Genomic DNA, 17,426 nt, shown 5'->3' on the forward strand with positions numbered 1-17,426 from the left:
AATTACAATGTTCTGGAATGGCCATCCCAGTCCCCAGACCTGAATATCATTGAACATCTGGGGGATGATTTGAAGCGTGCTGTCCATGCTCGGCGACCATCAAACTTAACTGGAATTGTTTTGTAAACAGGAATGGTCAAATATACCTTCATCCAGGATCCAGGAACTCATTAAAAGCTACAGGAAGCGACTAGAGGCTGTTATTTTTGCAAAAGGAGGATCTACAAAATATTAATATCACTTTTATGTTGAGGTGCCCATACTTTTGCACTGGTCAAATTTTGTTTAAATGCGGATTGCACATTTTCTGTTAGTATAATAAACCTCATTTCAATCCAGAAATATTACTCAGTCCATCAGTTATTAGATATATGAAACTGAAATAGCTGTTGCAAAAACCCAAAATGTTATAAAGAAAAAAGGTTAACATTAATAGGGGTGCCCAAACTTTTTCATATGACTGTAAAACGGGCTTCATAATGTGTTACACAATTTCTTCTGAATGTGGCAATACCCCACATGTGACTGTACAGTACTGTTTGTCCACATGGCAACTCTCAGGAGGGAAGGAGCATCATTTGATTTTTGAAGCACAGATATTACTAGAAGAGTTTGTGGATTTATTTTGTGAAGCTCCTAAGAGCCAGAATAGCAGAAACCTCCTAAATTGACTCCTTTTTTTTTTTTTTAGAAATTACACCCATCTGGGATTTCATATACTGGTATAGTGATGATTTTGTCTCTGGAAAATCTGGAAAACAACCATTGAGTCAAAATTATTGGTATAATATATTTATAATTTTTTTTGTTCTTTATAGTTTGATTTTTTACAAATTTGTTTACATTTTTTTTCTTCACTCTTTTAACTTTTTTACTTAGTCCCTATATGGGACATTAATGTTTATTACTCTGATCAATGGTATAATGTATTGCAATGTAATGTACAAGCACTGCAATACATTACACCTGTCAGTGTGAGACTGTCAGAACTCCTGTTAGACTATACACCTGGCATGGTCTAACAGGCCACTGTTGATGGCAGACCCGGAGGTTGTCATTTGACCTCAGGTAGCCAAAGCAACGATCGGGCCTCTGTGATCACATCATGGAGGTCTCGATCGGGTGGGAGAGGGAGCACACTTCTTCCCTCAGTCCCCTAAGTGCTGCGATTGCTATTAATCGCAGCCTCTAGGGGATTAAACAGCCAGGGGTGTTACACGCTCCAGCCTTGGCCATGACAGTTGGAGATATCATTTATGCCCAGCTCCCAATGGCAATCGTGAGCTTACGTCAGTTTGCGGGAACCACTTTTCCACCATGACGTAAACTTCCGTCAAATGTCATTGTGACGCCCCAGGGCAGTGGGGTACTTGGTCCTGGGTGCGCAGAGGGATCAGTCGTGGACGCGGCCGATGCCCGGTTCGGTGACCCTGGGGGTCGGTTTGATAAAAAGGGGGTGAAAAATGGGAGAAAAATAAAATAACAGTTTTTCGGCTACGCCACTTGCGGTGTGCAGCCTGGTTATGGGAGCCGCCACTGAAGGGTCCTGCTGGGGCTGGTGGAGTAATGCAGCTTAGGTGTTTTGCGCCCTACGCAAGCAGGGCGAGGCCTTAGCAGTGGATGATGGGGGTTATAGAAAGAAACAGTCAGTGTATGTGTACGGAGGCTAGAAGGAAACAGTCCACACCGTTATTGCAGTTTCAACTTGCCTTTTTTATTTTGGGCTTTGTACCTGCACCCGCTGGTGTCGGTTTCAGGTGTTCCTGCTCCCCTTGTTCTCCATGCCAGCTGTGACTTGGGGGAGCTGTCCTCCGTGCACTCTCGTTTGTATTGGGCTCCCGTGGCTTAGAGCTTCTGGGGAAGCCCCTCTGTTTCAGTCTTGGTCCTATTGCAGGCAGCCTGTATTAATTAAGGGGTTCAATCCCCGGTCCCCTCTTTGCTGCTGATGCTTCAGACTCTATGGTTGGTGATGGACCCTGAAGATCTTCTCGCCTGGCAGATTTAACAGTTGACCATCAACTGTCCCGCTGTCCTAGGGTCTGCACCCCGCCTCGTGCTGAGTCCTGTGAGTCTAGGTTGCCGACTTCCACAGGCGCCCCACGGTTCCTGGAGTATTACACTTCCACAGGTAACCCAAGGTTCCTGGAGTCCTGGCTCCTTACTCCACAGTCCCTCACTCCTGTTACAGTGTTCCATTGTTACTTCAGGTCTTTACACTTTTCTTTTCTTTACTTCACTCCTTTCTCCTTCCCTCTCTCCGATTACTAACTCCACACACAACTTCCTTCTCTCAACTCCTACTTCTTCCTTCTTCCTCCGACGACTAACTAACCACTTCCTCCCACCAACTTCCCAATTGACCACTGGCCCCTCCCCTTGCTGGGTCTCTCCCTACAGATTGGGGGGCAACTATCCAATCAGTACCCATCCCTTTTACCTGTTACTAGGCAGTCTCGCAGTCTGGAATTGGGGTTATGTATGTGGCCTGAGGGTGCTGGTGCGTTGACTGGCACGGATATTCTAGGGTTTGGGTTTCCACGTTCACATTTTGTGGCACCTGATACCGCAGGGGTGCTACATCATGAAGGGTTTAGAAAGATGGACCCCATAATGATCCATATTGCAACTGTTTTTTATGGATACATTGCAATTTTTAACATAGGAAACTATTTTGTCTTGTGAATTTTTTTAACTGCTCATATCTAAAAATGGATTACAAACGGAGGTAAAAAATGGACATAAGGGTGACCTACAGATGGAATATGGGTGAACAACGCACAATTTTTCATACAGTTGTCTGAATCAGGACTAATTCTTCTTTACTATTACATAGAAGAAGCAAAAACAGCATAATATTGTCTCCGAGAACAATGACTCTAAACTTACTAGCGCATGGCAACTAAATAGGGACTATGATAACTTTTCCTTCAGTCATTGAAAAAGTGTGAATGTAATAGATGTTACTGATCTCATGAACACCTGGTGGGTCCACGTGTGATAATATTCCCTGCATGACTACTACTTTCGGTAATACAAGGCAGCCCTCTGCTGTCAGCACAAGTTCCCGGTCACTCTTGGATCGTCTCACCAAACTCAGTAACGCAGAACATTGTTTTTTTTCCCTTTGTCCTCTTTGGTATCAACAGCTGACTATTCCTGGGACAGCTGGCGATAGTGTCCCTGAGGTCTATCCAGACCCTAAAATAACCATTCCAGACATTGCAGAGAGGTTTAATTCACTTCACCCGGAGGACGTGAGATGAAAGCATGGCTAGCGTGGTTGTGTTACTGACCCTGTGCTTCACAGGTAGGCCCTCACCTGATCCTCCACTGCTCTTTTACATGTTTGGAATTGTTATTATTGATGTGGGACTAATACAGGTATAAGTCATCATCACAATAAAGAAAATATTCATATACAGAAAACCCTGATGTTTAGGAATTGTGGTCTTTGGGCTTCCTTACATTAAGTCAGCTGCTATTAAAAAAAAATATCTTTACCTGTCCCTATATATTTTCAATTCCACTGATAATTGGGGTTTTCTGCATGTTAGATTCTTCCAAGTGGTTTCTGAGTTATTTTCAATGGAATGAAAGTCTGTACATCTTTATTAATGCTGCTCAAAGCAATAAATGAGATCTGTGTAATGTACTGTATAACATTTCTGAATGCTTATCTCAGATAATACTTTACGGGGTTAAAAGCCGAGTTTTTACCTCTATCCTTATGGTTGCTTTTTGGGATATTATACAAATAAGAACTCCTTTTTATTCCCTATATAAATAGCCCAACAAATACGGTAGCTTCCTAGTTATGGAGATGAGAATTTTTTTATTTCTATAGCACCAACATATTCCACCACACCCACCACACCTTACAACTGAGAGAATAAATGTAGAAACTAAATAAAACATTACAGAGTAACACATAATTCATCACATACCAAAAAGAGTGAGGACCTGATCCCAAGATTGCAATCTGAGGAAATAGGGGTGACAAAAAGGTAAAAATAAAGTTCCTGATGATCCAGCCATCATTCTGATAAATAGGGACATACAAATAACACTGCATGAAGTGGTCATCAGTAAGTCTCTGTATGAGTACAGGTATAGGGTGCTATTGGGTGCATGGGGCGTTAGGAAACAAGTGATATAGGGGACAAGATTCTGAGGAATAGTTAGGAAGGTAAAACAAGGAATAGTTAGATTATTGAGGTAATGTGCAAGGCCAGTCTAAAGAAATGTGTTTTAGGGCTTAAAAGTGTGGGTATTAGAAATTAATCAAATTGTCCTGGATCATGGAATTGGCACAAATTGTGAGAAGTCTTGGAGAGTGGGATGTTTGGCTATTCAGGATGTTAATGTTAGGTCATTAGCGAAACGGAGGGCATTCAGCTCTGACAGAGGGTTGCGAGCCATATCAAGCACCCCCTCCCATCAGAGTAGTGACATCCAGAGCTCCCATTACAGGTATAATGATAGCCAAAGCTTTTCCCCAGAAATCCCCATACCAAGGCAATAGACCAGATCCAGGGGTTCCTAGCTTACTTCCATTCAGATCTGCTTTCCATGTGGGGCTACTCACATAATTCACCATCTGGAGACTTTCTCTTTATATATGTTTGCTAGACCAAGCTGAAAGACAATTGAGATCCACACATCATGGGCCCGTGAGTCACATGTGGCTACCGAGCCGCAGGTTGGGGACCTCTGAATTAATGTGTTTAATTTGTGTTCACTGATTATGTGATCCCAATATGTCTCATAGAATCACGATCATTAACATGTTTAAGAGCAAAAACTGGAACAAAACACTTTTAATGGTTACAAAATGTTTGCACAACACAGAGCTGAACAACAATGTATAAGCTTCTGGTCCCAGTGTCAAGCAGCTCTGAGAAATGGTGGAGTTGTGGAGGAGTTGGGGCGGACAGATGTGACTACATACGCCGTCAGATTCATGAAAAGTAGAGCTGCTTATTATGCCAGAAAGGTAACATTTCTCATGTGTGAAGTCTTCCCTCATTGTAGAAATTCTTTAAAGCAGATTAGACAGGTGGTGACCTTCTTCAGTCCAACTGATTGTATAGCGTTTAGCCTAAAGCCTGCTTTACATGTTACGATTTCGCATACGATATCGTATGCGATCGTAACCGCCCCATCATATGTGCGGCATGTTCAATTTGTTGAATGTGCCGCACAAACGATTAACCCCCGTCACTCGTACTTACCCGTCCATACGACCTCGATGTGGGCGGTGAACGTCCACTTGCTGGAGTGGGAGGGATGTTTGCCGTCACATCGACGTCATGCGGCAGTCGACCAATAGAAGCAGAGGGGCAGAGATGAGCGGGACGTAAACATCCCGCCCACCTCCTTCCTTCCGCATTGTCGGCGGGAGCCGCGGACAGAGATGCGCTGTCGTTCAATGTTCCCGGGGTGTCACACACTGCGATATGTGCTGCCTCGGGAACATTGCACAACCGCACGTTCAATTTTTGAGGAATGAATGACGTGCATGCGATGAACGGATTTTCGTTCAATCGCAATTGCACGGAGGTTTTACACGCTACAATCATACTTACGATGCCGGATGTGCGTCACTTACGATTTGACCCCGCCGACACATCGTAAGATTTATTGTAGCGTGTAAAGCGGGCTTTATGGGGGCGTCACACGAGGCGATCCATCGTGCGATATGTCGTCGGGGTCACGGTTTTCGTGACGCACATACGGTATTGTTTGCGACGTTGTTTCGTGTGACACCTACGAGCGTCACAGAACGATCGCAAATTGGTTACAAATCGTGTATCGTTTACACGTCCTTTATTTTTAAAAAATCGTTTATTTTTCTTTGCGCCGGTTGTTCATCGTACCCGGAGTAGCACACATCGCTCCGTATGACACCCTGGGAACGATGAATACAGCTTACTTGCATCCCGCAGCTCTCGCCGGCTATGTGGAAGGAAGGAGGTGGGCGGGATGTTTACGTCCCGCTCATCTCCGCCCCTCCGTTTCTATTGGCCGGCGGCTGTGTGACGTCGCTGTGATGCCGAACGTCCCACCCCCTTCAGGAAGTGGATTTTTGCTGCCCACAGCGACGTCGCTCAGCAGGTAACTATGTGTGACGGGGGATTAACGACTTTGTGCGACACGGGCAGCGATTTTCCCGTGACGCACAAACGACAGGGGCGGATACGATCGCTCATGCGATCGTGACGCCCGCATAATAGATGTCAGTGTGTGGCTCGGTTCAGGTGGTTTCGGTCAGCATGCAATAGACCGAACATAAAAAGTACACATACAAATGTTAGTAAGTGTGCCACTTCATATGATCAATTTGCCACATGGATCTATGGTTCATGATGAAAAACCATGCAATGTACTATATTTGGTCAATAACTGTGCATGTAATGATGAGAAGTTTCTGGCGGAAGAGAATACAGAGATGGACACAGTCATATCCCCACATTGTGGACATGACCAGCCCAATAATTTCACCGGTCTTTTGAACCCGACCTCTGATAACCTGTGCGGTCCATTATATCCATTAACATTATATACTATCTGCAGATATTCTTATTTCGTTTTTTTTGGCAACAAATGGACCTTATAATAGAGGTAGTAACATGTCTGGTCCAATTTGCAATTCAAGAGAATAGTCCGGTGATTGGTAAAAATGAACACAGAGAGAACACAGGATCATCACAGTGATGGTATACTGTCCACATTTTTTTTTTGCTAGTGCAGAGAGACTCAGACATGTGAATAAAACTTTAGACATCTTGTTAGGACAGCTAAGCCCTTTGTAATACCTCGATCTCTCTGAAATATTTCATAGACAGCAAATAGATGTCAGCAATAAAATAAAGCAGTGTTCCTCAAACTGTTAGGATGGCCCTCTGGTGAGGCCACTAGATGTTGGTAAGGCACAGATGGGGGACAGTGCTCACCAAATGCTGAACAGTTCTGTCTATGACTATAGAAATGTCTAGTTTAATAATATAATTGACTCATCCCATACTTATTATAATATAATAGTTGATTTAGGAGGCAAAAATTAAGGAAGATTAAGAAGTATATTTTATAATGATGTGTACCTCTACTGTACATAGTGAGGCCCAGGCTTTATTTTTGGTTTGCCTAGTCAGGCGCCTGTAGAAATACTTTGAGCAGCCCTGGACTTAGGGCGGCTTTGCACACTACCACATCGCAGGTGCGATCTCGGTGGGATCAAATCGAAAGTGACGCACATCCGGCGTCACTTGCGATATCGTAGTGTGTAAATCCTAGATGATACGATGAACGAGCGCAAGAGCGTCGTTATCGTATCATCGGTGCAGGCTCCGACATTTCCATAATGCCGGTGTCATGACAGGTACGATGTAGTTCCTCGTTCCTGCGGCAGTACACATCGCTGTGTATGAAGCCGCAGGAGCGAGGAACTTCTCCTTACCTGCCGCCAGCGGCTATACGGAAGGAAGGAGGTGGGCGGGATGTTTACATCCTGCTCATCTCCGCCCCTCCGCTGCCATTGGCCGCCTGCCGTGTGACGTCGCTGTGACGCTGCACGACCAGCCCCCTTAGGAAGGAGGCGGGTCGCCGGCCAGAGCGACGGTCGCAGGGCAGGTGAGTGCATGTGAAGCTGGCGTAGCGATAATTATCGCTACGCCAGCTATCACAAGATATCGTACCTGCGACAGGGGCGGGGACTATCTCGTGCGTGCTTGCGATGTCGCAACGTGCAAAGCCCGCCTTAGAGTAAGGGCTTGTGAAGATGACCGTATCTTCAGTCCGTCAAAAAATCGAATCGCACTCTCACCAATGTTGTTCAATAAGGCGGTGAAAATGTCCAAGGTAAAAAATTGTCAGTAAAAAACTGTTAAGGCCTCCATGATTTTTTTAAGCTGAAGAAGATTATACAATTATTTTGTTTGTACTTATCATATTTTACAGTTTACAGTGAATGCAGCTGAGATCTTTATATCAGAACTATGGGCTGTAGACCTAGATAATAATAATATTTATTCATTTATATAGTGCTATTAATTCCACAGTGCTTTACATACATTGGCAACACTTTCCCCATTGGGATCATAATCTAATTTCCCTATCAGTATGTCTTTGTAGTGTGGGAGGAAAGCAGAGTACCCAGAGGAAAGCCACACAAACACAGGGAGAATATACAAACTCATTGCAGATGTTGTTGACGCACCCACGGGGGCTTGGGGTGGTTACTCGTCACTGGGCCAATGTAGGGAGAGGGTTTGGGATGTCACAGCGGCCAGGCCCGGTTCCATGACCCCCTTCGGTGTCAATAAAAGAGGAGATGGGGATGATGGAAGTAGTTATTCGTGACGCCACCTGTGGTATGCGGCTATGATGGAAGCCGCCGCTGCAAGGGGGGTGGAATTCCTCTGAGGACCGATGGTAGTGCAGGTGGTTGGTACAACTCTCCACAGGCAGAGCTTTGGCCCACAAGGAGTAGTAGTCCACTCACGGCTACTGCGCAGCTAAGGCAGGGATGACACAGGGGTTGCAGTTAAAGTTCTTTACTCACTAGAAGTTACCGTCTTTGAACTGCCGGATTCCACTGTCATGGGCTCCAGCCAATCCCGGATAGTTTGGAGGTCAGAATTGGTGTTTCTTTTAGTGAATCCTTCCTCCCTGTGCCATGTTGTGTGAGTCCCTGCGGCTTGAAGGTACACTGGAACCCGAGTCCTGAGAATGGTTTGGTTCCTGTCCCGTATAGCAGGTAGCGTGAGTTCGTAGATGGGGCCACCCTATGGTCACGACTACTGGCTCTATATGCTGCTGTGCCCCGGACACTGACACAGAAGACTTGAAATCCTCTGCTAGGCAGATTCTGCTGGCGGGACTTACAGTGCCCACCAGCCTAGGGCACCGCACCCTGTTCTCTGGGTGCTCGGTCCTGAGGGAGCTATGGCACAGCTCTCCGCTCAGCGACCATGTCCTCCTACATCTCACGTGTTTCCTGGTTGCTGACTGATTGTTTGTGTGTCTCCTTGCTCCCCAGTGTGTAGCTCCTCCACCCCCGGGTTCCTGAACTAGTGAGCAGAGGGTCCACTACATTAGTGATGGCCATAACCCAAGTCTCTACCCTAGCCCAGTCCCGTTGACAGGGTAACTAACTGTATGTTTTAGTGAATTGTGGTGGTTTACTGGCAATGACCTCCTCCTTACCCGGGATGAGTACTGCACCTCTGGTAAGGTGCAGTACCCTGTGGCGACTGAAGCCGCAGGGGTGCCACATTGTCCTTGGTGGGATTTAAACCCAGGACCTCAGCTCTGCAAGACTGCAGTGCTAACCACTGAGCCACCATGCCGCCATGATTTATTATCATAATAATTTATTATTGTTTTACAATGTGTCTGTAAAAAATATTGTCTGCCTGTGAATTTTTCATAAGCTGTCCAGAAAAAATAAAGAGTCAAGTTGGGAACCCTGAGTTCAAGTGAACCTTATGCTTTTTTTCTAATATTTTTGTCTGACAAGACGATAGGCGAACACTGGTAGAAAGGAAAAAAGAACAGTTATTATGCATTGCTTATTTAGCCCATTACATTCCACAACACTTTACAGACATAATCACTGTCCCTGTTGGGCTCACAAGCTAAACTCCCTATCAGTATGTCTTTGTAGTGTGGGAGGAAACGGAGAACCTGGAGGAAACCCACGCAAACACAGGGCAAAGATATAAACAGTACTAACCACTGAACCACCATGCTGCCAGAGTTAATTGGAATTCTGCTTGTTCCTTGCTTCATGGTACTGTATATATATATATATATATATATATATATATATATATATATATATTTATAATACTGGAATATAAATTTTACTATAGATTAAATATTGTATTATAATAGCATTGTTTCTCTGATTTTCATCCCAGTGGTCTTATGTATCAATGAGGAGGAAAGGCTTCTGAGTGATCTGATGGAGAACTACAACAAAGACTTGCGTCCAGCAAGAAAGGATGGGGACATTGTCAGCGTCAGCCTAAAGTTAACCCTTACAAATCTCATCTCACTGGTATGTGTTACCTATGCAGTTAATTTGAAATATAAATGTTGATTAGACCATTAGCTGTCAGACATTCGTTATGTGTTCCTTTTTTCCACCAATAACTCCTAAAGTGATATAGTACCATAAGGTTATCACTGTTTGTCATTTGTAGCCAGTGTCTGGAATTTTAATCTAAATTTATTATGTAAATATAAGATGCCAGCCTCTAGATACACATCTGAATTGCTAAACAAATTGAAGTTAAAGGGAATCTGTCAGCAGTGTTTTACTGTTTGATCAAAAGTATAAGGTAGAGGGAGATACCCTGATTCCAGCTGGATATTATCAATAGAGGACCAATTGTCTCATGCCATGTAGTCCTCCAGCTCTGTGTACCCTACCAACACTGATTGGCAGTTTTTTGCCCATGCCCAGTATACACAGAAAGCTGTCAATCACTATTGTGGGCCATTACATATCAAAAACCTGATGACAGATGGTTGATGAGGGACAACCATCCCGAAACACCATATCTGCAAATTGAGGTTTTGATCTGGCATAAATCCTAAGTCGTATGACAAGGCTCATTAAAGGGTCACTTTTGGCTTTTAGGATTGCTACCTCCAATAGGTGGCAATAGATTTTGTTTACTTCCTCACTGAAGAGACAATTTGTGTCTTAAGTATGTGAAATGCATGCTCGGTAGAGTAGAGATCTGGTGATTGATTTGGCCATTACAGAATAATTAATCTCTGTGTTTTATTAAACCTGCTGCATTTGGTTGAATGTGAGTAGAAAGTATAGTCCTGTACACTTCAGAATTCATCCCGCAGCTTCTATCATCAGTCATATCATTAGTAAACAATAGTGACGCAGTGCCCTTGGCAGCCATGCATGCCCATGCCATCACACTGCCTCCACCATGTTTTACAGAGGATGTGGTGTGCTTTGGCTCATGAGCCGCTCCAAGCCTTTTCCATATTTTCTTAATCCCATTATTTTGATACAGGTTGATCTCAGTTTCATATGTTCATACCATGGTTTTCCAGACCTGGGCGGCTTGCATAGATTTTTTTTGCAAAGTCTTTCTATTGTTAAGGCTCATTAATGGTTTGCACCTTGTAGTGAACCCTCTGTATTTGCTCTCATTAAGTCTTTTTTTCAGACCTTTTACCTGCATAATTGATGATTAGGAATAGCCCATTTTGCAGATTAAAGATCTTTTGAAATAATTGTTCAATTATTATTTTTTGGTCCATAGAAAGAAGCTACATATTAAAGAGCTGTTATTCTTAAACCCTTACTTCAATTAGGTTGTGAATACCTTTAAATAAAGGCTGGGAGTCTGCAGTTCAAGCCCATATTGATTATATCTGTATCTTGACTATGTTTGGGTAAACAGCTAAAATGCTAGAACTTGTGTCACTGTCTTAATATTTCTGGACCTAACTGTAAGTCTGTACAGTCTACCCTCCGACAAAGTCTATAACCATTTATGGGGATTTGTGCTCTGAAACTTGCTAAATAGTGAATGCAGCTCTGGAGAACACTACAAGTAATAGAATTCATTTAGAAATTTGCTTGACATATACAAATACCTTCCCACTATGTGTAAGTCAGTAAAAAAAATCTTTCTTGTTTACAAGGGCTCATAAGATACAGGGTTATATTTTGGCCTAGGACAGTTTATTACCCCGTGTATAGAGGTAGAGTTTGGCCCAGGACAGTTTATCCCCTAGGGTATGCTCTGGCCTAGGAGAGTTTATCTCCCAGGGTATACTTTGGCCTAAAAGGGTACAGTTTAACTTGGCTACTTTAAACCCCTGGGGTATAGTTTGCCCTAGCGCAGTTTAATGCCCTGTGGTACCCTCTACCCGAGTTTAATCTGGACAGGGGTTAATTTGGCCTGTTACTTCGGGTATTCTGACAACACACTGACAGTGCACTCTGCTTTGTTGCAGGCTCATTACTACTGATCTGAGCCAGCGAGAGAATGTGCTGTCATTGTAAACCTTGCACAGGGATGAGCTCAGCCCCTGAAATCAACATCACTGATGACAATTTGTTTCACTGAGGGGTCAGAGGTTGCGGCAGTGACGCTTCGTTTGAGTATCCCAGTATACACTAGGATTCTCCAATGAAGCATTACCAAAAAGGAAGTATGAAAAAAAGAAGAGCAGTTAGATAGTTAGGTAAAATAGTTATGTTTTAATTCAAGTACATTAGAAAATAGTTAAGATTATGGCATTAAAAAGATAGAGGTTTAGGATGAAAATTCATTTGTATTTTAAACTACCCCTTTTAGCCTCATTCACCAGCTAATGAATTAGGCACATTGTACTCCAGCGAGAACCTTCATTAAGACTAGTGTGCAAAATGTCCTAATGAGTCAGCCCCATAGTCTTTCCCCATATTGTTTAATATATTTTTTTTATTGCATTCCCCTTGTAGAATGAAAAAAGGGAGGCTTTGACCACCAATGTCTGGGTAGAAATGGTAAGTAAAAAAAATGATACATTGTGGCACAATATATTCTTTGTACATTCTTGATGAATCTATTCTTGGTTGTCAGTCATTGACAACAGTGGCTTGTAATCCAATTTCTTGAACTGGGTTGTTGAGTACTAAGTATGTGTTCACATTAAACTTCATAACAATATATGAACTTTCACCTTATGATCCTGATGATTTTCATTTTACCTTTTTTTATTAGCAATGGACAGATTATCGTCTGAGCTGGAACCCTAAAGAACATGGTGGCATTGAAACAACACGTATTCCCTCCACCATGGTGTGGCTTCCAGATATTGGCCTAGAAAACAAGTTAGTAACATCTAAGATCAATCGGATGCATGAAAATTGATGTGGATTGCTCTTCTTGATGTTTTGATTGTTTTGATTGTTCCTTATTCGTCACATCACAGTCACCGTTACGAATTTTGGATATTTAATGAACCCTAACACAAAAAGTTAGACACATTCTTTATAGATTTGTAACTCCTTTAGTACATATTGTGCAATAATTAATTTTAGTTAGGTATGCAAATGTCCTGAAACAACTGGGAGCTTTAACGGAGCATTCCCTTCTCAGACATTACTGGCTCATTCACAATACATGCCATAAATGGCTGACAGATATGGGGATGCCCACCTATGGCAAAAAACAGGGCCCAATCTTGCAGTACTTGGAATTGAGAGGTGGATGGGCAGTTATCCCAGTTATGGGAAGTTTTTGCATATAATATGGAAATACCATAAATTCCCAAGATGGAAATATCCTTTAAATCATAAAAGAATACTATAAGTTTCAAGCACTAAGCTTCAATCTTGAGTGACCCCATCCATTATTATCATGGCCACATGCAAAACAAGCACTTGTTAACATTTTAGGATTAAAGAGAATCTGTCAGTAGGATCAACTCTCTTAAGCTATCGATATGGGGATGTAGGTCCTAGGAAGATGAATAAAATGATACTTTGCTTTATATCTGCAATCTGATGTCTTATTCTAGAGAAATCCACTGCAGATTATAATTTCATTCTGCTTTCTTAAATACATGTCTCATACTGGTAACGCCCCCTTATATAGGCAGATTCTCATGCAGATCTGTGTCCTGCAGATAGATCTTATCAGCTAATTTGCATATCAATGTATTCAGCTTCCTATGACCTACATGACCATTTAGATGACTTTGGAGGGTTGATACTACCAACAGATTTCCATTAAATGTTTCCAGGTCTAGAAAGACCAAAGACTGTGGGTAGCAAGGTATATCCACTTGTCAAGCATTTTATAATGCAATGCCCATACAGTGGGGAAGCCAGGCAACACTCCATGAGAGAAATTGTGACCACATAAAAATTCCTTTATCTTTAAGCTATAGCAGTGCCCCTTTTCATCATGCAAGACACAGTTCTCACATAACACTGCACAGTTGTCCCATATCACTCTATGAAGGAGAAAAAATGGTAATCAGCTCACCTTCTAGTAAGGACAATTCAGTGTATAAACCATTTGAATTCCCACAGGAATCCTGGTAGATTTTTTCTGGTCAGGGTGTCATCCACGAAGTGTAAAAACACACCAGTGTTATGATCTGGAACCATGGAAGACCACCATAAATCATTGGTAAAAGGTGACAAGAGCATTGGCAACTAATCTGGCCGCCATCTCCTTACTAACCATCACAACTAGAAGTAGCCGTGGGGTGAACTAACATCCTGTGCACCGCGAACCCAGCCGGAGAACTAGCTATCCTAAAGGAAGGAAAGATGAATAACTCTCTGCCTCAGAAAATAGACAAAGAATAGCAAGCCCCCCACATTCAAAGACTGCGGTGATATAGGAAAACACGATACACAGATAGATGATAGGATTAGCAAAAGGTAAGGCCCCCACTGACTAAAATAGGAAAGGACAGGAAAGGGGCTGATGGTGGCCAGAGAAAAACCCTGCAAAATTCCAAATTCCTGATAGTACAAAACGGCCCCCAGATCGCACGATCTGCACTCCATCCTATACCAGGCGCTCTTGTCATACCAATGAACAGAAAACAAGAATCATTACAAATTCAAAAAGCCACAAACACATGGACTATAGGAGCTATACTCCAAACAAAACTACAGGGAGTTTCCCAGCTAAGCAACTGAGAGGGAAGATCCCTGCATGCCAAGAAACTGAACACAACCACAGCAAAAGACAAACTCAGATAAGAAAAAAAGAACCAAACAACAAATAAAGAGCAACTTATCTGGGGTAAATGTGGTGTGGAGCAGAATGAAGGAGGCTGGTGAACAAAGAACAACTGACATCCGGCATAGCCTGCTATCAGACCAGGATTTAAATAAGCAGAGAGTTAGCAATGGAAACGCCCATTGCTCAACACACCTGGTCTATGTCCAAACCATTCCTGGCCACAAGAGGGAGCCTCCCAGCAGCCAAAGCATAACTGACATTCACAACACACCAGGCTGGTATCCAGGTCAGAAATGGAAGAGGAAGTCCATGAGGATTTGGCTCCATCACCAATGAAAAATGTTAGAACACTTATGTTTTGTTTATGTATGGTGTTGTTAGCAATTTAAATCCTGAGCAGTGCATATGCCCTGCTTATCTGGCCAGGTGCCAAGGATCTCCGTCACTTGAAACTGCATTGGCTTCAACATGCAGATGTTACAGTTGAATCCTGTGGTAGAATAAAGTAACATAGGTTTCCTGCCTCACCACTCTCCATCCTATAGGCAGCAGGCTACTATAGGCCTATCGCCTACAAGAAGTCCGCGTCCCCATACAATTACATTACTGCATTTTTCCGCTAGTGCCAGCCTGATTTACAATATGCAGGGAAGAAGAGGACTCAGTTGCTTAGATTCATTGAGTGTAAACTATATTTTTTTTGAGGGCGTAAGGACAGCACAAAGTTGACATTATAACTTTTGGAGGGGGAACTCAGGGGACATCAATGTATTTTAAGAGAGCACTAAGGGAGCATTAATAGATTCTACAGGGGCACTTACAGACTGATAACCTATGTGACACCACAATACCACTGCAAAGAAGCCATGATGCAATACGGGACTGCAGTGAGGAGGAATGGAGGACTCAAAACCACTGGGGTGGCACAGTGATATTGTTCACTCTTCCTGTACTGAACAGTACTGGAAATTACCATCAGGCACAAGTGATCTATAATTGACATCATGATGTGTAATGTTTTGGGACAGTTTTTTTCTGAGACAACGGAAGGAATCTGGGTCTGCTTAGTAGTCTTGAGTATATATACTTCTCTAACAGTCTTAGTTCACATCTGCTAATATACACAAAATCTCTGCCCAAAAGGCAAAAACAGTATAATATGTATTGTTGGTGATATGCAGGATTAACATGATTACAGGAAATCCGTAAGCAGGTTTTTGCTACCTTATCTGTGAGCAACATGATGGAAGCAAAGAGAAACTGAATCTAACTATGTATCACTTAGATTACTGGGTGCAGCAGACACAGTGAATTTTTAGATTTAGCCATACAGCAGAGCTAAGAAAGCTACCCCCTCTCACACCAGACGTTCAGTGTACAATGTCTATAAATAGAGAGCTCCTAATCAGAAGAGGGGGCGGAGTCGGACAACATGGCATGAGCCAGCTAGTCATAGCAATGATAATAATAAAACACTCAGTTTAAGTAAACAAATGCACGGGAGCATCGTTGAATTCTGTTTTAACCCTTACCGCATGCTGTCCTCAGATTATATAGCAAAAACCTGGTGACAGATTTCCATTAACAGCAACTTCTTTTACATTTGCAGTATGGATGGCATCTTTAACATTGCTCTATATGCCAACACTTTGGTTTCTTATGATGGTTCCATCTACTGGCTGCCTCCTGCCATCTATCAAAGCAATTGTCCTGTTGTTGTCACATATTTCCCCTTCGATTGGCAGAACTGCTCTATGGTATTCCAGTAAGTATTTGGATATCTAACTCTAGTATTATTTTTTATTAAGTTAGTTGAATTCATTGAAGTGTAGACATTATACACAGAGTGGGGGAATGTAAAGTATATTTTGTAATTTGTATAAGAAACCATTAGCATGAGCTCAAAATCAACATCAGGATGAATAAGGTATTGTATGCACTTCATAATGCATAGTTACCAACATCCTTGTTCAAAACTAAGGTACACCACTCAATTTTGTGTCGTTAATGCACCACCAATTGGAAACTGTACTTACTGTTCGGTGCTCATAGGCTGCCATTGTTCTTGGTAGCAGGAGTCACCTGTTTACACAAGATAATGTGCTATTGAGAATGATCATCTTTAGTGCAGTACCAAAGATCATGTCACGCCAATTGAGTGTTTTGCTTGATTGTTGGGTGATCGGCAGCCCGTTTAGTCTGCATGATTATAATGGTGCAAGTGTTCCTAGAAAAGGTTGATCCTGGTAATTTTGCATTGTAAAGAGATCTTTAGTAGTGATCAGCGAGTACTAAAAAGCTCAGGTGCTCGAGGCTCGGGCCGAGCATCCCAAGATACTCGTGTACTCGGCCCGAGCACCGAGCCCAATGTTATCCTATGGGAGACCCGAGTATTTTTGTGAAATGACCCCCCGGCAGCATGTAGAAACCCTAAAAATGTCACAAAAGTCTCAGAAGAGTGCTCAAATGACATGGCAACAGCATGGGGAAGACCCCTTGAAGCATTTATCACTCAAAAGTCACAGCTGTGAACAATTTTGTCCGAGTTTTACGCCATTTTTACGGACTCACCAGAAAACCTTCCAAAATGACACCAAAATGAATTTTCATGGCGGAAATGTTAAGGGCACATACCCAATAGTGAGATAGAGCTGGTGTATGTTACTTTTTGAGATTAATACATGAAAGATTTTACGT

At 42.7% G+C, this 17,426-nt stretch overlaps 1 protein-coding gene across 1 annotated transcript in view; it reads left to right on the top strand.

Moving 5' to 3' along the window:
- The first annotated feature begins 3,267 nt into the window (after positions 1-3,267).
- Positions 3,268-17,426, top strand: part of CHRNG (cholinergic receptor nicotinic gamma subunit) — a 35,411-nt gene continuing 21,252 nt past the window's right edge. Inside the window, exons 1-5 of the mRNA XM_075338496.1 lie at positions 3,268-3,307; positions 9,921-10,060; positions 12,485-12,529; positions 12,747-12,856; positions 16,339-16,494. Coding sequence (XP_075194611.1) covers positions 3,268-3,307; positions 9,921-10,060; positions 12,485-12,529; positions 12,747-12,856; positions 16,339-16,494 — 491 coding nt within the window. The remainder of the gene's footprint in view (positions 3,308-9,920; positions 10,061-12,484; positions 12,530-12,746; positions 12,857-16,338; positions 16,495-17,426) is intronic.

This window comes from Anomaloglossus baeobatrachus, chromosome 3 (assembly GCF_048569485.1).
Source record: "Anomaloglossus baeobatrachus isolate aAnoBae1 chromosome 3, aAnoBae1.hap1, whole genome shotgun sequence".
Lineage (NCBI taxonomy): Eukaryota > Metazoa > Chordata > Amphibia > Anura > Aromobatidae > Anomaloglossus > Anomaloglossus baeobatrachus.